The following is a 27802-nucleotide window of genomic DNA, read 5'->3' on the forward strand; positions in this document are numbered from 1 at the left end:
TTCTTCTCAAATGTACTTCAAACAAATATCTTGTTTATTGTGAGGTTAATTCATGCTCTCATAGTTGACTATGGAGGAATGAGTCATGTGTGGGTTGACTATGGAGGAATGAGTAATGTGGGGGTTGCTATTATTCATACAAGGGAATTGAAGGTACTCATCTCTACCAATTTTAACCATGATGGAATAGACTGTTGTAGTCTATTTCCACAAATTCACTTGGATGGGAGTTTGTGATCGTGATGCTTGAGCTCCTACTCATTAGAGCACCAATATTAGTGGATTGCTACCCAAATTACACAACTTATTCACAATCTATGAGATAGTGATCTTTTTGGGTAGCACACTAAATTATGTACAATAGGAGTGGCAACTATTTGCATTTATGAATATAAACTTTCACCTCAGTTTCATTTTGGATGCTTAAAATAAAAGACATAGATCAAGGGGGAAGAATTATTGAAGAAGATTTGCCTACTAGAGGTCACATGTTATTGAATCCCATATTCTTGCAATTGCAACCTGATAAATGCATTACTATAGACCGATTACAAAATTGTACTGGACCATTAGACAATGAGTTTATATATGATTTCTCCGTTGGTTTGCCATTCAAGTGCATACATATATCAACCACTTGACCTTCACCAAACTTAACAACTTACACTAAGCTTAAGAATGACTTGACTACCACACTTGTAATCAAATATTTAGCAAACCAAAGAAATATGGAAACTTTAGTGGTCACTCCGAAAATGACATGCTTCTTGAGTTCAATAACCCAGTTTTTCGAGAACAAAGGAAACTAAATGTAGAGAAAATTATCATGTTATTTTTAATACTAAATGCTTGTTAAAAAAGTACCTTTTAAGGCAACCTCACCTTTCCAATGAGGTTGAATCCAAAATAACATTGTAGTTTTAATTAACCTTGTGTTAGACAGTTAAACAAATTGTGAGTGAGCTTTAGCCCCATACATTTGACTTTGATACTCCATATTTTTAATTGTGATATAGATTTCCATCGATTAGACTTTAAGACCTTTATCCTCTCACCTTTAGCATCGATGCTTGTTAAAACATACACTGTTGGGTTTGAACGATCGTTTTAGGCCTCTTTTGGTTGCACCAATTATATAGAGTACCTTATGTTGACCTCTCAATTTTCATTTATATGTATGATCAATTACCACGCAACATTAAGGTTATTTGTTCACCTAGATAATGGTTTCAATCTAGGATGGCCTATTCCAAAGGCTTGCGCCTAACCATCTAGAAGTAGCATTGTTACATGTACATTTCTTTTGGAGTCCATTTCTTACTATATAAACTGTTTATCCTTGCATTGGGAACCTTACGATGGCTTGATTGAGTTTCAAGGCTAGGATTAAGGGAAAAGGACAAACTTTGCATCAGAACTTCAAACATTGCATATGCCTCATGTCAAAGAAGTTTGTGTAGCAAGCATTTGTGGTGAATGAGCATGACGAGTTGTACATTGGCGTCCTATATAGCATGCTTTTTTATCTATTATGATGAAAACCCTTGCACCACAACATATTGTTGCTATGAGCATGATGCATGACACATCATCACAAAATTCATGCCACTTGCCAAGCTTGTTGGAAAATCCTTTGATGGATCACTTATACAGCATTGAGCCTACCCAACCTTAAGACAAGGATATCAAACATTTGTGCTTCCTCTTTGAAATTTTAGAACATGGTTTATTGATGTGCCTCAGATATCTACATCAATAAAACCTCATAATTACATTATGTATAACATTTGCCTAGAGCCAATCCCATACCATGGAAGGACAAAAAGGCACGAGGTTGCACTTCTTATTATTGTCCTAACCTTGGTATATGCCATTTCAACTGTTCGCACTAGTTCTATAATTGGGCAAGTGCTAAGTATTTCCACGAAGTTGTGGAATTTATTATATGAAGCTAGAAACACATGTTACATGTCTCGCTTATAGTGTAGCTAGATTATAATATGGAAAAACTAGCAAATTTTCTATGTGTTAAAACTCATAGTATGTTAAAAGATTGATAAGAAGTTAAATTTTGACCAAAATTTGAAGCTCTTTTCAAAAATTGGTTATAACTTCTTGAAGCAATTGGGTTTTTCATGTCTATAAAGCTCATGCAATAGATATCAACCATAATAAACAAAAAATCAAGCCTCAAGTCCTAACTTCCATGCCAATTTAAAGTTAGAAATAGAAACTCATTATTTTAAAAGTGTTGAGAAAGAGGCACTTTAAGAAGACTTATTACATATTGGTCAAAATTTAAGACAGGTCACTACAAGTAAAAAACCACAAAATGTATATTTTGGGGGCTCTAATCTCCCATAAACATCAAGAGATATGCATGTCCAAATTTCTTGAAAACAAACAATTCTCAACAATCATAAAATCAAGGTTATGCATGTCCCAATCATGCCCATACCATGTGATTTAATACAACTCATTGATATTCCCAAAAACATTTGACATCAAGCCAAGTTGTATTTCGACGTTTTTATGGTACACGCTTTCAAAAATGCACCACAATTTTCTATTTTTAGCTCACTTAAACATCGATAGTCTTACATTTTACACTAGTTGTATACAAAAATACCCATAACACATTATGCAACTTATAATTACATCAAAAAAAGGTTTTACTTTGCCTACGTAAGAATTAGAATCAAACATCTTACTAAACATACAAAACTTTGCATTATTTAAAAAACGCACAAACAAAAGTTTTGAACATGTTTCACAATTTTGCACGGTACTTTTTATCAACATGATTCCACTCCTTTTGGGCTCAAAACTACAAGTATATATTTTTTGGGGGCACCATATTACCATACTCAATGTTCCCAATAGGATTTCTTAAGAAGTTTGTTCCATTGCACACAACATTTTATTGAAATTGTACAAGAAAGGAGAAGTGTCACATTTTGGTACCAAACTAATTAGGAACTATTCCGGGGTACAAGCATAAGAGTGGAAGTGAAAGTCAGCCCAAAACTCAACAAACATGTGTGAACCATGTATAACGGTGGTGCAAATCTGTCATAAATGCAAAGATAGTGTAAATACTCTAAGATGAGTAATACTAAATTCTGAATATCAAAGATGGTAAAAATACTACAAAATTAGTGAGACTAAATTCTTAACTGTTATTTGTTTGGCAAATTGTCTTACAAGAATCAATATGATTAGTGTATTCAAACGGTGAATGCAATGTTCACTCAACTGTGCCTAAAAGAAATTGCATTCCTTTTGCTAGCTAGACCAAACCCTAAAACAATACGTTCATTAAACTGTAACAGGATAAGACAGCCAACATATTGTGCTGATTTTCCCAAAGTGTCAACCAATGTACAGAAATCCATTATTTGTAATGCATTTATAGCTGTACCACTATCAAATGTAGTGGGATTGATCTTCGAATCTTGCGGCTCTCTCACACCCAACAAACTTAGCCTACAAGCCCATTTCAGTACATATACGTACCAGTATAGGTTGTTACCTCATTAACCTATGCTAGGTATAAACACTAAGGGTTGACATGTACAATCACATACCATTCGCACACATACGAAGACATGCGGTACTAAACAAACTAGAAAAAGTATGACGTACTGTGGATGTTACATACAATAAAACATAGAAGACTAGTTATTTTAGCGTAGAGTCTAGTCTATCAAGAAAAAACATGAGGGAAAAGAGCTTACTAGGATAGATGGCCAAAAAGGCTAGAGCTCAAATACATGGAAAAAGGCCAAAAGTGCAGCTCACAACGTTCAAAAAAGGTCTCTCATGCCAATCAACAGAGGCCACAAGATTGACCTAAGTACTGTCGGATGAGTCTTCAACACAACGTACTAGTTTATGGTACAGAACAGAACATACAATTTGTCTTGTACGTCGAGCATGAACCTTGTAAACACTCTGCACAATACCATGGGCTTCATATAAGACACAATGTGCACATTTAGAATAAATTGAAGCTTCGGCTCTCCTATGGTAAGTGTAAATCCTCATATCAGATCCAAACTTTGTAAATACGACACACACATTCATGCCCCAATAACACTGCACCACGCTAAAATTAGCATATTTGCTGCTCATAGCATCAGAAAAAGGAAAAGATAAGGCTTAAGCTTTGAAAAGTTCACAAACAAAAGCAGCAATTCTGTTGCAAAGAAATCAAGATAAAATTAAGTGAGGTTTCAAACATGTAAGAGCAAAGGTGCCACCAAAAAAAAAAAAAAACCTTACAAAATTGTAGTGTTGTCGCCATCGTCATGACCTGCTAGAACAGCCGGTGTACGTGTTCTTATTGTTGCTTTACGACTTCCACAAAGAGAGGTTGCTGAGATTACCCAACCTTCAGAGCGCACTCCATCCATGTTGCCTTGGGAGACGGCCTTTCTTGTAGTACCTTCATTGCGCCTCATAACAGATCCCGTACCCGCCATGTTGGCAATACCTTTCGCTCTTGTGAAGGGGCCAACAGACAGAAAGATGATCTCACATACAATCCACAAGTCATCTGCATGCCCCGTCCTCGCAAGTTTGAACACCATGTGCTTGACGACTAAATTATGTTCTTCATTTTCCTCTCCATATAGAGATAAACCAACCGCCAGTCTTCGTACTTGTCAATGAATGCTTCCCGCAGCTCGAAAAGTTTTGTATCAGCATACTTCCTCAAAGCTCTTTTATACTCACCACTTTGAAAGAAAATTCCCAACTCTTCCTTTTTCTTGCCCCCTTGCACCTTGACTTCCTCAAATCTTGACCCCAAAGCTTCAACCACCTGTCGTGGTAGTTGACCTGTCTTGATGCCCTCCGTCACAAATGATATACTGTCTGCTAATTTCCTATCCACTAACCACTGCCGGTATGATTCAGATAGCTGAATGCTTGCCTTCACTGCCAGGCCGGTTAAAAGAGGTCCAATGACCCACAAGGGTAAAAGATCCTTGGATGCAGATAACCCATAAAAAAGGCTGACAAGAAAAAACCACGGAATACTGCACAAACCATTAACAGATGCACAAAATTAGAGGAAGAAGGGACATGACCCAAATCTGTCATGCAATTTTGCGAATGTACAGACACGACCCAAATCCTTTATGCGATCTTATGAAAGGAGGGTAGACAAAAGCACACGTGGATAATTTATGCTCGACAATTTGTATGCACAATCACAAAACTTCATGCAGAATCTCATCTATGTTAACTGGGTGGTGTCAGACACCCCAGGGGTATTAACTAAGGGTTACTGTATGGTATCAAGCAGGGGGGTTTACAAGGCAAAAAAAGATAGATTTTACAAAGGAAGGTCCGTATATAGGGGTCAAAAAGACAATTTTGGTGCACATAGGTGACGTCTCCCTAGTACTACTAGTGAATCCCCTGCACCTCAGGAGTCGATGCATTTATGAAACGCGTCAACAGCTGTGAATGAAAAAGAGAGAAGGCTGCATGAGTGCGGGACACAATGTGAGCAACATGCCCATGCTGCATGCTCCTGTACATGGCATCACCATTAGACTCAAGCATTAATACATAAAGTAGACATTATTGAGTTCAGACTCATACAAGATTGAGATAGGCCATTTGACCCATGGTTGTGAACTCTCCCACCAATGTATCCCAAATGTTGCCAACTTGCTGCTTTTAATCTGTCGTAAAATGTGGCTTTTATCTACAGTTTGAAGTTCTGTCTTTGACTTCTCTAAGACTTGCTGGATGCTCACAGGCACATTTTGAGCTTTTGCATTTGTGTACCAAACTCGAACATAATAAAGCAAAGACCGCTGTGCTCCCTGTTCGGGTTGGAAGATGCCAGCATATTCCACCGATGATGATGGTCCAGGAGATGTGCTACCTTCTGAATCATTATCCGTCGTGACTGCTTGAAGCGGTAAAGCATGGACTAGACAATGCTGATTTCTCAAAAGCACCATGCTTCTGCTTGTTATAGTGATTGGAAACCTGCTATAGCTGCAATTAGAAGCCTCCATTAGGTCAAAATACTTCTGAAAAGTTTAAAATGACTAGTGTCAAACTGAAATTAGCAAAATCTTGCAGGATTTGACCGCAAAGGAAAAGGTGTGAGTCATGACACTTACAAACTCCAAAGCAAGTGGTGAAGTGCCTGGATAAGACAACCTTGACTGCTACATAAATTGGTTTCTCGTGCCAGATTTATTCCTCGCCCTTCATACATGGATTTATTCCTACCACACAGCATGAGGGTAATGATTGATCAGGGTCTCATCTCACCCCCTTGCCATTAAGGCAGGTAGAGCAGCAGGCATCTCATGGGAGTCGAGGATGTGCACATTTATGCAGATTGAAGGTAGAATCTGAAGCACATTTTGCTCCTATGTGTTTGGAGGGACAGAGTTCTCTCCTTAGTTATTGATGATGACCCCAGACCAATCACCAGCTGCACTTGGATCACTTTCCACTTGAGATGTACCAGCATCGATAGCATTTGCTACAAATGGGGAGTAGGAGAGACCATATCAGACAGACTACGGTTACAGAGTTTTTTCACCCTGCAAACATGTCATCTCACCAGGGTGTTACAGGTAGAGCGCCTAGTTGTAGATCATCACATCGATACAAGGAAGGATCCAAGACATCAGAAGCATCTCCAAGGGCAAGCAGAGAACTAGGAGAGGACTCGCCTATGTACACCGTACTACTAGGCTTGCATTTTCATACTGATGTACTGTCCTAGGCATATAGATATGCATTGAGCCCCACAGTAAGTAGAGCTCTATAAAGCCCTCATGTACCTGACTGACACTACTCTCTGTTGGGTAAGCAAGCCCGGGTTTAGTGGTGTCTTGCCTGTGGGAACAAGTCTCATAATGCACGCAGTCAACTCGAGTTCCTTTTTAGTGTGCATGGCAAGTCTGCCTTATATATATGTAAAAGGATATAATCAATCATAGCGTGGTTTTTTTTGTGTCTCTCTCTCTCTCTCTCTCTCTCTCTCTCTCTCTCTCTCTCCACAACCAAGCCTCATCTCTAGTATTCAGGACCTCACGGTTGGACCCAGACCTGTTGGTGTGGCAGTGGATCATGCTCTTATATCGCTGACCATTTCTTTTCAGTTTAGTGTAGCACACAGGCTACGGGCAGCACCCCCTACTCGCTACACCTTCACGCGGGAGACGGACTCTGTATACATAGATGGGATCTACAGACGCCTGTGCACAGGCGTCTGTAGATCCCATCTATGTATACAGACGGACTCTGTATACATAGATGGGATCTACAGACGCCTGTGCACAGAGGAGCCAGGGCGACCTCTGGAGCAGCTTATTACTATACTGACACAGACACTACATGATGCAGCAGCATACCCACATACCCAGCCTCAGCAGAGACGCCGCCCAGGGAGCATGCCCCAAAACAGTTGGTATGATGAGGAATGCCGGGACACTAGAACTAGACTTCAGAGGGAGGTGCTTTTGGGGAACATCACTCATAGGCAGTCACAGATTGACTTCCGACGCCTAGTGCGGCGGAAGAAGAGGGCATTCCTAGCTCGCCTAGAGTAGGATCTATACCAGCTATTCTTGAGTCAGGACTCTCGTGAGGCGTGGAGGCTCTTTCATGAACACTCCCCCCCCCTTGCCATCACTTCTACAGAGGCCTGGGGCCAATATGCATCATCTTTGTACACAGTTCCTGAGCAGCCCCCCCTTCCCGACCCCCCCAATCCATGCCCGTACACGTGTTTTTTTCACTGCTGAGATGGTGAGGAAGGCCATTGACAGGATGAAGACTGGGAGAGCATATGATCATGATGGCTTAGTGGCTGAGCATTTCATGCATGCCAGAGATTTACTAGCAGAGCTTCTAGCACTTATGTTTAACCATGCCATGTGTGAGGGCTTGCCTGATACCTGGAGCCTATCTACTATTGTACCTATCTTCAAGTCGGGAGACCCTATGGAGCCTGGGAACTATCACACCATCATGATTGGACACACACTGGCACGGTTGTACGCATCTATTCTTGAGCAACAACTGAGTAGATGGGCAGAGAGGGAGGGGATGCGCGCAGCCGGGCACGCAGGTTTCAGGAGGGGTTTTTCTACTCTTGACCATATCTTGACACTCAGAGCCATCATTGAGGAGGGTAGATCGCGTGGGAGACGGATCTATTGCAGCTTTGTGGATTTCCGTAAAGCATTTGACACAGTGCCCAGAGCGAGATTGATGCGCAGATTACCGCAGATGGGAGTACCCACAAAGCTCAATTGGGGGGTCATGGTATTATACAGGTCAGTAGTAGGGCATGTACGTACCCAGAGGGTCTATCCACACCGGTTTACTCCACTGTTGGGGTGAAGCAGGGCTGCCCGCTCTCTCCTACTCTATTTGGTATGTATGTAGATGAGGTTTCTGACTACATTGAGAGAGATGGTGATAGAGGTGCACAGCTGGCGGGGACATGGATTCCACTATTGTTATATGCTGATGATATTGTTTTGATCTCTGACTCTCCGAAGGGGATGCAACGTCACCTGGATGCTTTGCATAGGTTTGCCCAAGAAAGTGGTTTGTCCGTCAACCTTGGTAAAACCAAGGTCATGGTATTTAATACCACCCCACAGTGGATCAGGAGGTCAGCACCCGCTTTCACATACGGACAGGAGAAGGTGGAGTATACAGATGCTTACACTTACCTTGGAGTGGTTTTCAGGGGGCCAGCATTTTCACTGAGGAGGGCAGCAGAGACTCGATTGACCAGAGCACATGCAGCATTGGGTAAATTGGAAAGGATGTGTTCACAGGTCCAGTTTCAGGAGCCTCGGACGAAGCTCTGGCTCTTTGACACTTTGGTGGCTTCTGTATTGCTCTATGGAGCTGAGATTTGGGGACCTTCACTGGACCATCACGGGAGGACAAGCCGAAGTGATGGATGGGGGGACATGAAGAAGCCTCTGGTCTCTATGATCTCGCGGCTCATTAGGGCCAAGACTTCAGTACCATGTGCTATTATACGAGCAGAGCTAGCTGCCTTCCCACTGGTGGTTGAGGCGCTCACAAGATCGGTCTCCTTCATACACAGCATGTGGGAACTCCCCAGAGATAGATATGCATGCATTGCACTTGAGTCCTCTCGACAGTTAGCCGTGCAGGGAGATACAACATGCTGGTATGGGGAGATGACGTCATGGTTTCAAGCGCATGGGTTCAGCATAGATAGATTGCCTCCTTTCCAGTACTCACTGGATGTGCCCTCTCTGACTCTTACACAGTCCAGGATCACCAGGCTCATTCGCCAGGACTTGACCCAGCTAGACACCAAGAGGACATGGATACAGCCAGTACAGGAGCTAGGCACGAAGATGGCTTTCTACGGAGAGCATCTCCTCCAGGTTACGGAGGATGGTTTTGTGACGAGGCCCAGATACATGGACACTCACCTGTCTCATGGGGTACGATGTGCTATTGGCCAGATACGTCCATCTTCACACCAGCTGCGGATCGAGACTGGGAGATACAGCGGAGCACCAGCAAAGGCCAGGACATGCCCCCTGTGTGACATCGAGCCTGAGACAGAGTTGCACTACACATGCCACTGCCCCGTCTACTACGAGATACGAGGCCGCTTCCATTGCTTGTTCAGAGAGGGCTTTGGACCATTCTCTAGAGTCATGCGGTACGAGGATCAAAGATGCCTGGGTTTGTTTTTGCTCGAGCTGCGCAGACACAGAGAGAGCATGATGAGAGGAAAGATTAGCCAGTCTCAGAGATAGATCACAGACTTCTTTAGAGCTGCCACTGGACACCCGGAGGAGTTATTACCACAGCAGAGCTCCTCACTTTACACCAGAGGCATACTAATCGAACGAGTGACTGAGCTGGGGAGATCCAGACGCCCACGACTGCGGAGGACTACACAACATCGACAGAGGCTGCATCAGAGGATCCAAGTCACTTTGGCTCGATCCAGGTCACTTTGGCTCGACATGCACAACGCCCGGTCAGACTACTGACCATGGAGGAGATTGATGAGATCCGCCAGCGACCGATGCTGGATCTCCTATGATCTACCTATCCCAGCTAGCTATTTTAGTTGCTTAGTCCACACCCAACAGTCTAGGATTCCATAATATTTTATATTTTGTCATCTTGTTACTCTGACTTTGTATAAGATCCACCACATTGTAACTTTCTGGTCTCATAGGTCACTTTGGCCTTTTGAAGACGTTAATATAACATTTCATTTCATTTCATCTCTCTCTCTCTCTCTCTCTCTCTCTCTCTCTCTCTCTCTCTCTCTCTCTCTCTCTCTCTCTCTCTCTCTCTCTCTCTCTCTCTCTCTCTGTGCTGCACCTGCACCTTGCCATGGCTTGCCCAAGGTGGCATCCCCCATAGCCCACCTATCACTCTCATGCCTTGTGTGCCATCAACACATCAAAAAACAGTCTCTGACACTAATGCATTATGGCGGAGACTAGTTTTGTTGATTGTATCTTATGACATCAGGATGACATGAATGCTTCCAACATGGTTTTGTCTCATAGGCCAATTCTCTTTGGCCTCTACGAGGAATTAATGATATCTTTCTTTCTTTCTAGCGCATACACCACTTCTTGGGCCTTTCTCTACCTACTTTACAAAAGCAAGGAACATCCTATAAGTAGAAACTTAGTAGAGAGGGTATTGTATTTGTGCGATTGACCATGCCATCCGTGTCTGCTGTGCAAGAGCCAGAATTACTAAGAAGAAGAAACTTGATGAAGACCATGTCCACTTATTTTTATGCATAGTGTCTATTGAAGTGAGTGCTTATCTGAATGCGCAAGCATAGGACGAGACATATTATGAGGTACATATGCCAAGAAACCTCTTTCTTCCACAAAAGATCTCAGGAAAACATTTCCGAACCTTGCATTCCTAAAACTCACATTTCTGTAAAGACCGTTACTTTAGCTTGTGTGGTTGCCATCTAATATGTTAGAAGTTTGAAGTAATCCATGAGTTCTCTGGAATATAACACACCTGAATCATGTCTTACTATGATATGGTGTGCAATGTGCACGCTCAAGTTTTTCGCCAAACCTCTTGGATGGCGTATTATACACTACGTGAAGCCTCTAAAACTTGTTTTGAAACTACCCCTTTCGAAATCTATGGTGAGGTAGGGGCCGTGTGTATCAGGTAGGGGCAGGCACTGGCACCCGTGAAGCGCACCCCAGAATTTGTAGCCGCATTTTGAATAATGCTCTCCAATCCACATTGCCGAAGATAATCTTTGAGTCCCTAACATAGTATTTGTCATCTAGCATGCACTTGTCAATTTAAACTTAACCATGTGGAATAATTGGAGGTTTGTGGCATCCACATGGCAAGTATGGTTTGGTTAAAAAGACATTGTTCTTTAAGCAATGAAGCTAATTCTAAATTTAACCATATCCTTTCATATAATTTCTCTCGCCATGGGGGGTAGGGAGGGAGAGGGGGACTCGTTCTCGGATGCCTTGCCCAAAAACGCTAATGAGATACCTTCTAAAACAACACACCCTAGATAAAAACAAAAAGCTCAAACATTGGAAACATCACACATTACTTACCAAAGACGTTCATAACTCTTATATTTTAGTGGCCTACTTGGCTTTGCAATAGTAAGCAAGCTGCACGAACTTGAAGGTGCCTTCTCGACCCCTATAGGGTGAGAAGAAAGTGCAGCACTCATGACCTGCCAAAGCCCAACAAAAAGAAAGAATCAGAAATCTGTGTTTTTCTAAACTACAAATGACTACTTACAACAATTTAGTATGTTGGGACCTTCTAATGTAATGCTAGCTCACTAGTTTGGTGTGTTTACTTTGTGAAAGAAATTTAATTCTTTTCAGATCATGTCATGCTATGTTAAGAGGTGAACACTGCTTAAGAAACAATGTCTGTGTTATATGTTGGAATCCATTGTAAGCTTTGAATCAAAGTTGTCACAAACATTCCAAGCTTTTCTTTCAAAAACTTTAAAACATCCCTTTTGTCTCTTTAAAGTCTATGAAGAATTGTATACATAAGTTGAATAAACAAGTTTTTAACCTTACTTTCCATGCAAAGAGAAAATTCTTTTTCAAAATTTAACAAGAGGCAAATCCTCATCATTTGAAGCTATTTCTTAGCATTGTCCTATGTCTTGACTGAAAGCTATGGTTCAACTTGGATCCAAAGTTTGAAATCATGCAAATGCAGATATTCTAGAGTTTCAATTTTGGCGCACATTACTTATTTTAGATTTTGCGGCTTGTACATCATCAAAAGAATACTAACATTTTATTACAACTTTAAGTTACTAATATTCTAATGATTTAAGATGTTAGAAAGTGTTTCGTAACCAAATAACCTAAACACTTTCATAAAGTTACAAACGTCTAGCTTTGTGGACTATAATAGGGGCTACAAGATTTGCACAAAAAACACACAAGAAAGAGAAATAAAGAAGAAAGAAGACAACGAAGCAACAAGTTACTCAATTCTTTTCTTTAAACACAATTAAAAAGCAAAAAACAGCAACAACTGGTGACTCGGACAAATAGAAAACCTAACTTAAAAGAAACTTTGTAGAAAACTTCACTTTTAAAGTCGTTGACATCAAGAACAAGGGGAAGAAGATTTAATTCCCCACCTTCAAGCTCATTTAACTAACGCAAACATGAGAGAAAAGGCTAAATTCTTGATTCCTAAAATAAGCTATAACTTAAGACAAGATTCTACAACATACAGATCTGAAATAAGGTAAACCACAATCAAATTAAACATAAGCTTGCAAACAACCTTATCATTACTGCTTGGCCAAAATGGGAAGTGAAAAGAGGATGACTTTATCTTTTAGTTTGGACAAAATTTACATCTCTACTTACATCATCACTAACCAAGAGTAGATGCCATGTGTTTTGTACACAACTCTGTGTCTCTCACACCTGAGAACATAAAGAATTTCATTGTAGACCCTCAAGCTGAGGAGGAAAAGGGGGTTGTTCATTATATAGAGGATCAAAGAGAGATGGAGTTCCCCTTCAGAGAGCGTTGGCCCCAAATAGCCGTTGTATGTCCACATGGCTTCATGTGCCACGTGGAAATGCTACTACTACCTCTTTGCAGCCAAGGTTTGTCTACATACTAAAAGGGATTATCTATCGGCAATCTCTTTGCAAAATCTCCTCGCTCCGACAAGTGCCATAGATTAAGTTTTCCAATCTTGGAACCCCTCTTGAATACATGGTTTGTACACATGTTTGACACGTGTTGTTACTCTTGAGTGGGCAACTGGCAACACTACCATGAAGATTAGGGCTAGAAAAACGGATCGATATGTGCATCGCTGGTTAGTGAGATATGGCAAGAATAATGTCAAAAACTCACATGTTCACATTGCAGTTACTAGGTGGTAACCCACTTACTAGATGGCGTACGACCTCCAGAAATTCAGGCCTCTTAAGCAGCCCTTGCCTCTCCCATTTCACTAAGTTTTTAGGTGCCCTAGCAAGAAGCATCTCTATCATTTTTGCATCTAGTCACTTCCCACATCCTTGGCAATTCCGTGGTGGCTGGAGGTCGCCCTCCATTGCTCCTGTTTTTGGTAGAGATCTGCCCCCTGCACTCAGCCATCCTTGCTCCTTGGAGTCGTACTTGGTGATCACCATCAGCCCCAACATATGTAATGGGACGGCACCACATGCCAACTGAAAAGATTAGAATAAACAAATTTTTGAGCACTTCAAAACAACTAATTGAAAGAGAGAGACTCGACACGAGACACGAGTGGCGTGAGCGCACTGGCCCCAAAGTGTGGCATCCCTTTCGGAATTTCTTTATATTGCTTTGTATAGGTCTTATTTCAAAGTTTTAGCAATAGGTCTTTATATTGCTTTGTAATAGGTCTTATTTTCAAAGTTTCAGCAATAACTTTTGTTTGAAGAAAAATTTGGTCATTTTAGAGTTTGTCCCCAATCTAAGAGTTCATTCTAATTGTTTTCATTCAGTTTCAAATTTTGACATGGAGCACGCTTTGGGAGTCTCTTTTGATGATGTTAAGGTCAAATTTTGGAAAAGTTTTGATGTAGAAAAAGTAGTCCTAAACACAAGAAAAATTATTGGTTCCTTAAGTATTTTCAAATTCCATCATATTGAAGCTAGTTTCAGCCTGTAGATTAAGAAAAAAGTGAGAAAATGTTGTTTTACGTCGTTTTTGTAGAAATTGCCAACTAGCAAGTTACTTTTTGGAGAAACCAAGCAAGATGTGACTTTTTTGTGTCACACAATTGTAAAAGAACACGACAAGACAAAGACGGTCCCGAACAGATTCGTGGCCATTTGAGAGCTACGAGCTATTGAAAATGGACAAATATTCATGACTTTAACAAAAAAAAATTGCTATTTTTTCTAAATTCGCACGTATGGGATTTAGTGCCGTTTTGTGGTCATGTGATGACACCTCTTTTCGACCCTATTTTTGCCTTGCTTTACTAAAGAACGAAGTTCGGCTACGAAAATAGCCACTTTTCAGCTAGCTATTCCGGGAGATTGTCTCTATGATCAACAGAGGCTACATGATTGTGATCGTTATTGAGAGTGTGATCGTGGTTGTGATTGTGAGTGTGCGTGACTGGCATTGTGATAGAGTAAGACATGATTGAGATTGAGATAGCTCCGGGGTGGTCGGGAGGTTATGATACGAGCTATGCTCCTTCTGTAATTATCTTACATCAATACAAATTCTCTACTTTGTCCAATTGACTCTGGGTACATTGTCAATTTTCTCTTTCTCGATCGTTTCAGTTGTCCCGTGTCGTGTCATAAGTCGTATCAAAGCAGATTTGATTCTATAGTAGAAATCGAAGCATACGAGCAAAGATTGAGAGAGTAAACTGAGCTTTTTTGATGGCTCACTGAAGATCTTAGCAGGCGTGAGAAAGTTGACAAAGGAAACGGAATACTTGATGTAGAAGGTGGAAGTGGAAGAAGAGGAGAAGATGGCGGTGGAATTTAGGAGGAGTTGCCAGGCGGCGAAAAAGGTCCATCACCGCCTCCACAAGGTGAAAGGTCAAAGAAGAAGAAGCGGAAGAAAAACGGATGATGAAGACGACAATGCGGGAATCAAATAAGTCTTCAAGAAGTCTAAGCTTAATGAATTCGATGGCATAGAAAAGACGGGCAAAGATTTGGAAGCGTGGATTGAAGAACTCGAAGAGTTCTTTGCCTTACAGGAGTTTTCCGAAGAAGCGAAGGTGAAGAATGCTATCCTGCAACTTCGTAGAGTTGCAAAGCTATGGTGGAAATCGTACACACAAACTCGTATCGATGAAAGCGTAATTGCATGGAAGGAATTTTGTGCACAAGCTAAGAAAAGGTATGGTTCTCCTCACTATAATATGGAGAAGAAGATGGAATTTTATGTTTTCAAGCAGCATGAAGCCGACAAACTAGTTCTGACCATGGATGAGTACACATAGAAATTTCCACGTTTACATAAATGTGTTCGAGAGGTGATGAGCGACACATTAAAAATGAAGTTTATTGAGGGTCTGCGAGACGTGTTGAAGTTTCAAGTGAAGGGTGCACATTGTGTTGATTTCTTAGATGTTGGGACAAAGGCAGAAAATTATGAGAAGTGGGACAAAGTTTACCAGACTAGAAGCATGATTTCGACAAGCCATCGATCGAACAACGCCGTAGCAAATCCTTGGAACCCGCTAAATCAATTGTTTTCTAATCGGCAAGGTAACAATGCACAGCAGTGTTGAAGACCATTCCCTAATGGAGGAAATGAGAATGGAAATGGAAATGGAGACGAAAACCATAAGAAGTAACCTCCAATGCATTGGCAGCAAGACCCGGAGTTTCTTGAACAAGCTCAAAGACTTGGATTATGCTTTCAACATAGAAAGCAAGGCCACCGAACTTTCGAATGCTCGAACAAAGTGATCGATAAGGTAGTCCAGGCCAAAATGGCTAATGTGGGGACTATTGGCGATGCGACTGACAAAGGTAAGTCAGTTGACCTTCCTTTGTGGTGCTTTACGTCTTCGATGCGCCATTTAAAAGCTTCTATGATTAAATTCATGGGTGAAATCAAAAATCTGAAATTGAATTTCTTAATCGATTTGGGTTGTACTCATCGCTTATTGTCCTCTAAATTGGTAGAGAAATTAAACCTAAAATTACCCCGAGAGATGTGGAACTAGCTAGCAACAAAAAAACTTTTACAAAAGGCTAATTGAAAAACTGTCTTTTTCTTTGAATGATCAGAACCATAAAGGTAATTTTTATGTCATAGACATGGGTTTGCATGATGTAATTATAGGCATGGAGTGGATGACTAAAAATCACGTTTTGATTGATTGTGAAGAAAGGAAAATCTCTTTAAATCTTTTGATGGGGGTAACCACATTATTTATGGAGAAGAAAGGGATTCTAAGTCTATTCTGAATTCGGCCATGAAACTGATAAGGGGACTTGAACGGGGATGTGAGACCTTTATAATTTTTGCAAATGAATTAAAAGTTGAACCTGAAAAAGAAAAGGAAAAAATTCCATTGTGTGTGGAAAAGCTTCTTGATGAGTTCAAGGACGTTTTTCCTCCTAGATTACTAGACCATGGAATAATCCTATATCCAAGAACCGAATCATACTCACGAGCTTCATACAGATTCAACATCGATAACTTAAAGAACTAAAAGTCCAACTCAATGACTTGTCAAAGAAAGGGTTAATCAGACCTAGTGTATCTCCTTGGGGCAATTCAATTCAATTTTAGAGAAAGAAGGATGGAACATATAGATTGTGTATTAATTACAAGGGTCTGAATAAACATAGTCTTAAAAATAAATATCGCATCCCGCACATCAATGAGTTGTTAAAGTCAACTTAGCGGTGCGCAAGTGCTTTTAAAGCTTGGTCTACGATTTGGATACCACCAGATCAAAAATAAGAAAGGAGATATTTTGAAGATTGCTATTCATACACGATATGGACACTTTGCATTTACAATTTTGACTTTTGTTTTGACTAATACACCCATTCATGTGTTTAATCAACAACATATTTCATCCATATCTTGATGACTTTATTTTAGTGTTTTTGGATTAATTTTTTTGTTTATTCTAAGAATGAAAGGGATCATTAGAGTTGCATCTAAAGAAAACTCTTTAAGTTTTTAGTGAACATTATTGTATGTCAAACTGAATAAGTGCTTCTTTGCCAAAGAAAAAAAACTATATTTGAGAAGGGTAATCTCTAACGAGGACATTCATATTGATATTGATAAGGTAAAGGCAATCGTAGAATTGCCGACAGTGCTCCTATGCTAAAGAAGAAAATGTATATTTGAGAAGGGTAATCTCTAACGAAGACATTCATATTGAGCTTGATAAGGTAAAGGCAATTGTAGAATCTGTATTTTAACAATTCCAGAATTAGGGAAACTTTTGTGGTAGCATGTGATGCAAGTGGGGACCTGGAAAATGCACTGACAACACTCCGTTTGCAGGACATCCTGGTTATAATAAAACATATGCTAGCATCTTTATGGTATTTGTCACCTTCAGTCTTTTGGTATTGTGGTCACTGGTTTGCTCCCCTTGTAGTCTCGACTCTCATTATGGTATGTCACCTTTGGTTTTTTTGTAGCCCCTTGATGGGCCTTGTTAGCCATAATTAAGCGAAAAGTGTTATCTCTGACTACTACTCTTGCAATTATTTGAGAGCTCTAATCTGTAATTACATATGTTATTGACAATTGTGTATGGGTAGTGTGTTTGCTCAATGTTGTCTATGCGCTATATACTCTGGGCGCTTCACATCCCAATCAAGTCATAATAAGGTTGAATGGTCCTCGAATCGTGTTTTTTGTTTTTTGTGGACCTGGAAAATGCACTGACAACACTCCGTTTGCAGGACATCCTGGTTTTAATAAAACATATGCTAGCATCTTTATGGTATTGGTCACCTTCAGTCTTTTGGTATTGTGGTCACTGGTTTGCTCCCCTTGTAGTCTCGACTCTCATTATGGTATGTCACCTTTGGTTTTTTTGTAGCCCCTTGGTGGGCCTTGTTAGCCATAATTAAGCGAAAAGTGTTATCTCTGACTACTACTCTTGCAATTATTTGAGAGCTCTAATCTGTAATTACATATGTTATTGACAATTGTGTATGGGTAGTGTGTGTGCTCAATGTTGTCTATGTGCTATATACTATGGGCGCTTCACATCCCAATCAAGTCATAATAAGGTTGAATGGTCCTCGAATCGTGTTTTTTGTGGGTATTAGAGTCAAAGGACTCTAGTACTACTTGTATTCAAACACATAACGCTAAAAAAAAAAATATTTGGGTGTTTTTTTAGCCTCTCGTTCCGCGCGGTTCCCATTCCATACCCATTCCCGTTCCCCCGTTCCACAGGGAGGCTCGTCGCCGTTCCCGTTCCACGTTCCAGGTAACTCTGGTTTTAACCTGTAATAACCTGTAAAACACCTGTTTTGGCAGTTTTGGTGACCTTCTCGACCCCCTAAGCAAGGGGCTTCGCGATGCGCAGGTCCTGTTTCGGACCCTAGGGCTCTGATACCAGTTGAAAGCGCAAAGGAGAGGCTACTGGTAGATGCGCGAGGTGAAGGAGTGCAAGATTGGGCCGGGTAGAGCGAGGCACAAGTGCAGCAGAGTAGAAGCGCTAGGGATCGAAAGCAGAGAGAGGGAGAGAGCTCGCACGATTTGGGGAAAACATGAGTTTTATGGGCTTTCCCACCTTTATTATAAGTGACTTTAAAAATGTGTCCAAGTTCAATGTGAACCTGGACAAAGAATAAAAATGTACAAAAAAGGGGTTATTTAGGCCTTCAACCCAACAACCCCATCCGATGGGGCCCAAGTGAACTAAAGACACAGGCTAATTTGCGAGGTGATGACGTGGCAGCCGTTGTACGGATGTCCAGATCTTACGCTGACTGCTGACACGGTAGATTGAATGGAATTCCACGTTTTACGTTGGTTGCAGACATGGCAAAACTGTACGGATTTCCATAGTTTGTGCTGGCAGCTTTTGGACAAGATGCTTTTGGACCAGTTCTTTTGAGTTTGAAGGTTTTTCATGTAAACTTCTTTTTATAGGCTAAGGGCCTTTAAATATGTGCAGAGGGCTCATTCTCTGACATGCTTCAGTGTGAAGGTGTAGGGATTGGAGTACCGGCATTGTACTCAGTTGAAGCAATATAAAGAAATACCAAAAGGGGTGCCAACGTTTTGGGGTCAGTATTCTTTGGGGTGAAATTCCACCACTCTGTGTCGCGTGTGCTCTCTCTTTTTCAGTTTCAATTGTTATTGAAGTGCTAAAAGTCTGTTCAATCTGTTCTTTTCTATTGGCACATGGTGCCCGTCTTGTGACAGTTTAGGTGCAAAACCCTAAACCTGCAGAAAAACACAGCAGGCTGTAATTTTCTGTTTTGCATCATTTTGAGCGGAGCAAGCACGTCTAAGGATGTCTCGGAAGCTCTCGCACGCAATGCAGTAGTTCCCTTGTGAATTGGACGAGTTTTCACGCAAGAAAACTCTTCGTTTTCGCATTCCTTCGCAATGGGATTGTGCGTACTTGTGGGGGATTAGCAATTAGCCAATCCGGTTCCTGTACAGAAGGCTCTTGCCTTGGCAAATGCGCATAAAACCCCAAGAACTGTACATGGTCATCTGTCACAAACTGCTGACGTGTCAAGCCACTGAAGAACATAGCCGACTTGCAGATCTCGGCCGAGGGGCCTAAACCCTGAGTGAAGAAGCAAAAGCAACAGAAGAAGTTTTACCAACTTGCAAAGTTTTGTCAAGTAGACTATTTTTAAAGAGAGTTTCCGCCAACTTATGGGACCCCGTCCGATGGGGCCCAAGTAACCCAAAGACATTAAAAAGAAAAAGGCTGATAATGTGGCAGCAATACGGACACTCCACAAATTGCGCTGACATGCTGACGTGGCAGTGTGTACAGATTTCCGCAATTTGCGTTGCTGGCATGGCAATTGTACACATTTCCATAAATCGCACCGGCAGCTTTTGGGCATCTACTTTTGGACTAGATGCTTTCGAGTTTGAAGGCTTTTCATGTAAACTGCTTTTCATAGGCCAAGGGCCTTAAAATAAGTGCAGAGGGCTTAGTCTCTGGCACGCTTCAGTGAGAAGGTGCAGAGCGCGAGTATCGGCATTGTACTGAGTTCAACTAATATAAAGAAATACCGAAACAGGCGCCAAGGTTTGGGGCCAATACTCTCTGAGGTGGAATTTTGCCACTCCGTGTCGCGGGTGCTCCCTCTCTTTCAATTTCACTTGTTATGAAGTGCTAAAAGTCTATTCAGTCCGTTCTTTCTATTGGCACGTGGTGCCCGTCTTGTGACATCATCTGAAAGCCCAACTAGAGAGGCATTACCATATGTGCAAAGGGGGGAGAGAGATGCACGAGAGCAAATCATCGCACTACATGAGACAAGGGAGAAGGCAAGCTTTCCATTAGAGATGTAGAATGAAATTGGCCCGTAGGGCGGTAAGACTTAAGCTTTCACCCGATCATTACTTTAAAATTGTTAAACTTTACGACACAAAGGAACTTCACGAATAACCCTGTGACTAGAAATTACACTTCAAACAAAACACGGCCTGGGAGCTAGAGTGCTTCTTAGCAGACACTGACACCGCGTTGGCCCCAAAGACTTGCGCCCCGTTTGGTATTTCTTTATTCTTATTGCACTTGAGAAAAAAAAACTTGTAAACTTCTACAAGCTGTCCCATTTTTATCGGGCTGAAATTCCCCTACTCTAACCCGATTTCAGTAAATACCCATCATATAAGTCTCCACGAACAAAATCCCAAGTAAATAGTGACTTTCCACGCACTTTAGAGCACTTTACAAAACTTGGCGAGAAATTACAGCACGCTGAAATCTCTATTTTTGGCCTCCAATTTGCACCAAAACACCTATTCGGTGATTCCCTAGCCTCCCCGAAATTCCTGGGACTGTAGCCATCAAAACTGGCCAAAACCCTAAACCTGCAAAAAATTACAACAAGCTGTATTTCTCTATTTTGCACTCCAATTCGTGTGCCGATCACTCCTGTGGGTAGCACTCGAGCTCCTACACCTGTAGGGTCACTTGCCTTTGTATTAGAGGAGATTCCTAGGGGGAAATCTCTCTAAATTGTCTTGTCCAAGCACCCAAGGCTCCCCTGGCATTACCTTGCAATTTAGGAGCGAAACCGGAATTCTCTGTTTCGCATCATTTTGAGTGGAGCAAACACGTCTACGCGTTCTTAAGAGCTCCCGCACGCAATGGGACAATTCCCTTGTAAATTGGAGGATTTTTCACGCGAGAAAACTCTTTTCGCATTCCTTCACGATGGAATTGTGTGTACCTATGGAGGATTAGCAATTAGCTAATTAGGTTCCTGTACAGAAGGCTCTTGCCTTGGCAAACGCACATAAAACCCCCAGAACTTTACATGGTCATTTGAGAAGCCCAACTAGAGGGACATTACCATATGTGCAAAGGGTGGAGAGAGATGCACAAGAGAAAATCATCGCACTACATGAGACAAGAGAGTAGACAAGCTTTCCATTAAAGCTGCAGAACCTGAAAATCATCGCGCTACATGAGACAAGAGAGTAGGCAAGCTTTCCATTAAAGCTGCAGAACCTGAAAATCCACCACTCACACATACACTCTGGAGCACACTGAACAAAAATCAGCCTCCACTCTCAATTTGGGCGCCCCCTCTTTGGATGAGCTTATGGAGAGAGAGTTGACATGCAGGTTGCTCTCCTCTTGCCATGTGTCCAGTTTGCTCCTTTTGGTTTAATTCCTAGTACCCACCAACTTATAAAGTCCTGGTGAGGGGCCTAAATGACTTTAGCTGAGCCTAGCCACTTCTTTACTAGTCAGATTCTAATGCCAATCGACCTAACCATCTCGTGACTGCATGGCCTTGACTCCTGTGGGTGAAACTCTCGGCCAATGGCCATTTCACACTCGCTATGCAATGTCCGAGCATTTGTGATTTTAACAAGAGCGTCCCAAAAATTAAATAAAAATCAAGGGAAAGAAAACAACAAATATATATATTGGTTGTCACAGTCTCGTGACATTAGAACCTGAAAATCCACCTGAAAAATCAGCTTTCCCAGCCTCATATTGGGCGCCCCCTCCTAGATGAGACCTTTTGGAGTGAGTTGACTTGCAGGCTGCTCTCCTATTGCCATGTGTCCAGTTTGCTCCTTTTGGATTAATTCCTAGTACTCATCAACTTATAAAGTCCTGACGAGGGACCTAAATGACTTTAACTAAGCCTAGCCGCTTCTTTACTAGTCGGATTCCAGTGCCGATCGGCCCAACCATCTTGTGACTGCCTAGCCTTGACTCCTGCGGGTGAAACTCTCGGCCAATGGCCGTTTCACACTGGCCATGCAATGTCTGGACATTTGTGATTTTAACAAGAGGGTCCCAAAAACTAAATAAAAATCAAGGAAAAGAAACCAATAAATATATATAGCGGTTGTCACAGTCTCGTGATAGGAGAGGTGGTGGGAGGAGATGGCACTGGTGGTGAAAACTCGGAAGGTGCGAGCTAGATGTCGAAAAACTCCCCCAAATGAAATAGAGGCTTATGTAAACTGTCGAGAAGAAGCGCTAGTTTTGTCTGGTGTCAGAGGAGGGAAACCTTGAGGCATCAATGGCGGCAACATGTGAAACAAGAACTGCTAAAAGCTCTGTAGAATAGGTAGATTCTATTGAGGATACTCCCAAGAGGATGTCGCAAAGCTCGTCAAGAAGGAACTACAAGTACTCGGCAAAATCAAGAAACCCCATCTTTGTCTGTTCCGGTAGTACCGATTTGCTTGTCAACGCAACAAACAACTAAAGCTTGGATACCACTGTAACCGACAGGCACCACATGCAACTAAAAAGAACAAAACTTGAACAGACTTTAGCACTTAGAACTCAGAGAGAGAGAGAGAGAGAGAGAGAGAGAGAGAGAGAGAGAGAGAATCCACACGGTAGACACGGAGTGGCAAAGTTCCACTCCCAAATGCATTGGCCCCAAACTCCGGCGGCCCTTTCGATATTTCTTTTATATTGCTCGAATAAAGGGTCTTCAACTGTGTACAATTGCTAGGAAGAACCAACTCTACATCTGCATCGAGCCAGTTCCCCCAAGGCTCATGATGAAGGTATTAGGCTTCGACTTTACTAGGACCCAAAAGCTCCTACTTTTGTAGATTGGCGCCCAAATAGTCCCAAAAATCAATTGCTTTCATAGCTTGCGTTGAAATCTTGAGCGACAAACCTACCATGTTGGACATGTTCGTACAGTGTCACATCACCCTGCCCGTGTATAACCATGTCAGCAACTGTACAACCATCGATTCGCGCCACATTTCATGCAAGCTCTGCTCGATCTTGGGTTGGCTGCTCCGCTCTATCAGCTCTTCCTTCTCTTAGTAGCCATGAAGTTTCAAAAGGAGAAGTTTTGAAACAAGTTTTATGTTACACACTTGGACACTCCAAGCGAGAAATCAATAGGAACACACAAATAGAAACTGCAAAATCACACTAAACTCTAAGTGAGAGAGAGAGAGAGAGAGAGAGAGAGAGCACAGCGGCCACCCAGACTCACTGGCCCAAAGACTTGCGCCCATTTTAGTATTTTTTTATTATTTAGTCGCAACAGTATAACTCCCAAGGGTCCTTATAAACAGGACAAGGGTTGCCTGAAAGGAGAGCCCCAAACGCTAGTGTTAAAAAGTGCCCAAAACGATCAACAAAAAATGTGGAAATCCGTACAACCATCGCAAAACACGGAAAATCCGTACAGCCTTGCCACGTCAGCATCCGTGCACCTCTTAAACACGAATTTAAAAGATGCCAGGTTTCAAAAACATTTCCTCAAGATCTTGTGTGGAAGAAACGGGTTTCTTGGCAACTATGGTAGAGGAATTGGTTGCTTTCTTTGCCAAAGTTAAAGAGGTTTTGCAAAAGTCTTAACAAATGTCTCGGGAGACGGCACAAAAGAATCGCAATAATTTGCAAGTGCAAGCAGATGATTGGGCTCTTCTCAAGTTTGAAAAGGCCATGCTCAAAAAGATTGGAGAAAAGCAGAAGCTTGACCAAGCGCTTTGTATGGGATACTATTGTCGTTTTAAGATCACTGAAAAGATGTATCTTTCAGGTTGGAACTGCAAGATCAATGGAGGATTCACAATGCCTTCCATGTGAGTTTTCTTAGGCCATTCCAAGGACCAATACCAAAGGGCATGATTCTTAAAAAGAGGTTGAAGAGACTAATAATGTGCGAAAGAACAAAAAGTTCCAACAAGTTTTGAACAAAGAAAAACAAGAGAATATGTAACAGACTTGGACACTCCAAGTCAAGAATCAACCGCGACAGCACCAAATAACCACTTCAAAACAATTCACAGATCACAATAGATTTGCACTGGCCCGGCGGAGTTCCGTGCCTAGAGATATTGGCCCCAAAGACTGGCGCCCCTTTCGGTATTTCTTTTTATATTAATCAATCATCAAAGTACAAGAGAGCGGTTAGGGTTTCACTCTCAGACTCTGCGTCCAGATCCCCTGAGAAGTGAGGCCCTCACCACTAATTTAAAGGTTACAAGGGATGCCCAAAAGCAGAGCCCCAAAAGCTTCAAATCAAAAGCAATTGCTCTCTCTCTCACAGAGAGTCAAAACATGAAAGCAAAAGCATTCTCTCTCTCTTACTCATTTAAGTAGAGAAAAAGCGAAATTTGCGTCGCTCATCATTTTTCCAGAAAAAAATAATAATAATAAATAAATAAATTTCAACCTCCGCGATTTCCGGAAATTAGGGTTTTTGGCAGAAATTAGGGTTTGCAAGAATTTTAGGGTTTCTAGCAGAAATTAGGGTTTCTGTTGTCCGCCACGTCATCACTTTGTGACATACCCCCCTCTTGAAAGCATTGTAATCGACCGCGATTACGCCTGCAAAACCGACAAAAGCCATAAACCGTCTTAGCAGACACTGACTGTTAGTACCTACATACTAGGAACACACATCTAGCACATGTACAAAATCGACAGTCACATCACAGGACATCACCAGACATCACCAGACATCACAGGACATCACATGACATTCAACATTCATTCGGATCTTAGACCATGATTTATCGGCAATGTAGCTAGCAATCACATCTAGGTCCAATTGGGACCTCAACGATGTCCAATTGACTAACCCCTATTGCAACCATGTCTATTCGAGATCAATCATACCAAAATGCTGCAGTCATTTCGGCTATCAGTTCCTGCACTCACAAGAAGTCAAGAACAAATCAGTATCATAATCAGGAATTCCATTTCATAAAGTCATCCAACAGAATACTGTCAGCTCTCAGTATCCCTTAAGCTCAATGAGACATCAGTGACTTTAGTATCAAAATCGAGGCATCTGTTGACAAAGGAGTGGAGTGACTCCCCTCTTGTGCATCCCACTACACCAGATCTCCGGCCAAGCTGAATTCTGGGTTCCGTTTGGAGTAGACTATGCTAAACCAAAACATCGAGGTAAAGTTTCACAATCCGAGGATTATCTGCTAGGTCCTCCTCCTCCATCCACTTCGCATCAAATGCAGGAAAGTTCTTGAACTTAACCAAGAACCGCCTTCGAACTTTACCTTTCTTCGTATCATTATGTGCCAAAATCTGTTCAGGAACAAGGATCTCCTCGTTTTCTTCCACTTTGGGTTGCTCATCAGGCTCCCCATCATCAGGCACATCACCCTTAACAGGTTTCAAGAGACTCACATGCAATGCATTGTGAATCCTGCAAGTATCTGGCAGTTTCAATCGGAAGGAGACGTCATTTATCTTGTCAATAATCTGGAAAGGTCCGTAGTATCACATACTAAGCTTTGGAAAAAGCCTCTCCTTTCCCTTTTTCTTTCTTAGGCGTGCCTTCTCAAAAGTAAGAGCACCCAATCATCCTCCTTCAGTTTCCAGTCGCGACGATGGCGATCCGCTGCCTTTTTCTGTCGTTCTTGAGACTCCTGCAAAGTCTCACGAACCTTGGCAAAAGCCGTATCCAAATCTCGCGAATATTCATCCGCTTCAAATTTCTAATCTTTCGTGCTCAGGAAGGATGGAACCTTCGCAGCACTTTCAACAATCTCACATGGCGTCTTCCCCGTCGAAGAGTGTATCGTGTTACTATAGGCAAATTCCACCAAAGGTAAGTTCTTTTTGAGTCTTCTGATCCGAGATACAAGACTTCAATAAATCTAAAATCACTGAATTGGCAATCTCAAATTGCCCGTCAGTCTGCAAGTGGAACGATGACGAGAACTGCAACCACGTGCCAATGTTCTCCCAAATTGCCTTCCAAAACCAACTCATAAATATGGGGTCTCTGTCGAAGACAATCGTCTCAGACGTGCCATGTAATCGGAAAATCATCGTGATCATTCTGTATTCTCGGGAGATCAAAAAAAATGAAATCCATTTCAATATTTTCCCAGGGGCGCGTGGGTATGGGTAAAGGCTGTAACAATCCCTGTGCCTTATGCCTGTCAAACTTGACCTTCTGGCATACCAAGCAACTGCGCACAAACTCTTCCACATCCTTTTTGAGTCTCGGCCCAAAGAAGTATCTCTCTACCCCTTTCATGGTGGTAGCAATGCCGCGGCGACCCGTAAGAGGTGGACAGTGGCATTCAGTCATAACCTTTTCCCTCAACGGTTGTGTAACGCACAACATAGTCTTTTTCATTAAGTAGCCTTCCTGAAGGGAGTATCCAGCTACTGTCTCCCCATCCCGTATCCGTGTGAAAATATCTGCAAAATCTGTACCTGTGGCATACTGATCGACCATATCCTCGAAGCTCCTATGATGTATCGCGGAAACAGCGAGAACCAACGGTTTCCGAGACAAAGCATCTGCCACCACATTCTTTTGTCCCTGCACATGGACAATCTGGAAGTGGAACTGTGACAAGATGTTCGCCCACCGCATCTGCTTTTCCGAAAGCTGCTTCTATGACAAGAAGTAGTAGCGCCAACTCTGATGGTCTGTAAAGACAGCGAAATCCGCTCTGAGTAGGTAATGCCTCCACTGAGTAAGAGCATGGATAACCACCAAAAGCTCTTTCCCATAGATCTGTGCTGTCATCTCCGGCCTAGAGAACAAACGGCTCTCGTAAGCTATGACATGGCCTTCTTGCATCAAGACCGTACCCAGACTACGACCACAAGCATCACAAAATACTTGAAATGACTTCTGCAAGTCCGGCAAAGTCAAATCTGGTCCTGTAGTGAATTTCTCTTTCAATGTCTGAAAGGCAGTCACCTCTGTGGGTCCCCACGAAAAAGGTACTCCTTTCTGTGTCAAGGTATGCAAAAGGGAAGCAACCTCTGCAAACTTTCGTATGAACCGCCTGTAGTACGAACACAGTCCCAAGAAGCTTCCAACTTTATGGACATTCCTCAAATCGGGCCAATCACGGATAGTCTCTATCTTGGCCGGGTTCATTTGCACTCCTGCTGTTGACACAATGTGTCCCAAAAAATGTATCTCTGGTAGGAAAAATTCACTTTTCGTAGCATTAATCACTAATGTGTGATCTCGTAATGCCTGAAAGACTTGAAGCAGATGATCTCTGTGTTCTGCCTCATTCTTGGAGAAAACAATGATGTCGTCAAAGAAAGTGCCAAAAAATAGCCTGTACTCTCGAAAAATCCTGTCCATC

The 27802-nt window shown here is 41.9% G+C and overlaps 1 protein-coding gene across 1 annotated transcript in view; it reads right to left on the bottom strand.

Annotated features, from left to right (window-relative positions):
• Positions 1-4106: 4106 nt before the first annotated feature.
• Positions 4107-27802, bottom strand: part of LOC147459201 (uncharacterized) — a 41580-nt gene continuing 17884 nt past the window's right edge. The window contains exons 2-4 of the mRNA XM_086510513.1: positions 11625-11749; positions 5614-6018; positions 4107-5042 (exon numbers count right to left, since the gene is read on the bottom strand). Coding sequence (XP_086366639.1) covers positions 4604-5042; positions 5614-6018; positions 11625-11749 — 969 coding nt within the window. The 3' untranslated portion in view covers positions 4107-4603. The remainder of the gene's footprint in view (positions 5043-5613; positions 6019-11624; positions 11750-27802) is intronic.

The sequence above is a fragment of the Adiantum capillus-veneris genome, chromosome 4 (assembly GCF_014529385.1).
Source record: "Adiantum capillus-veneris isolate H3 chromosome 4, ASM1452938v2, whole genome shotgun sequence".
In the NCBI taxonomy this organism is placed as follows: domain Eukaryota; kingdom Viridiplantae; phylum Streptophyta; class Polypodiopsida; order Polypodiales; family Pteridaceae; genus Adiantum; species Adiantum capillus-veneris.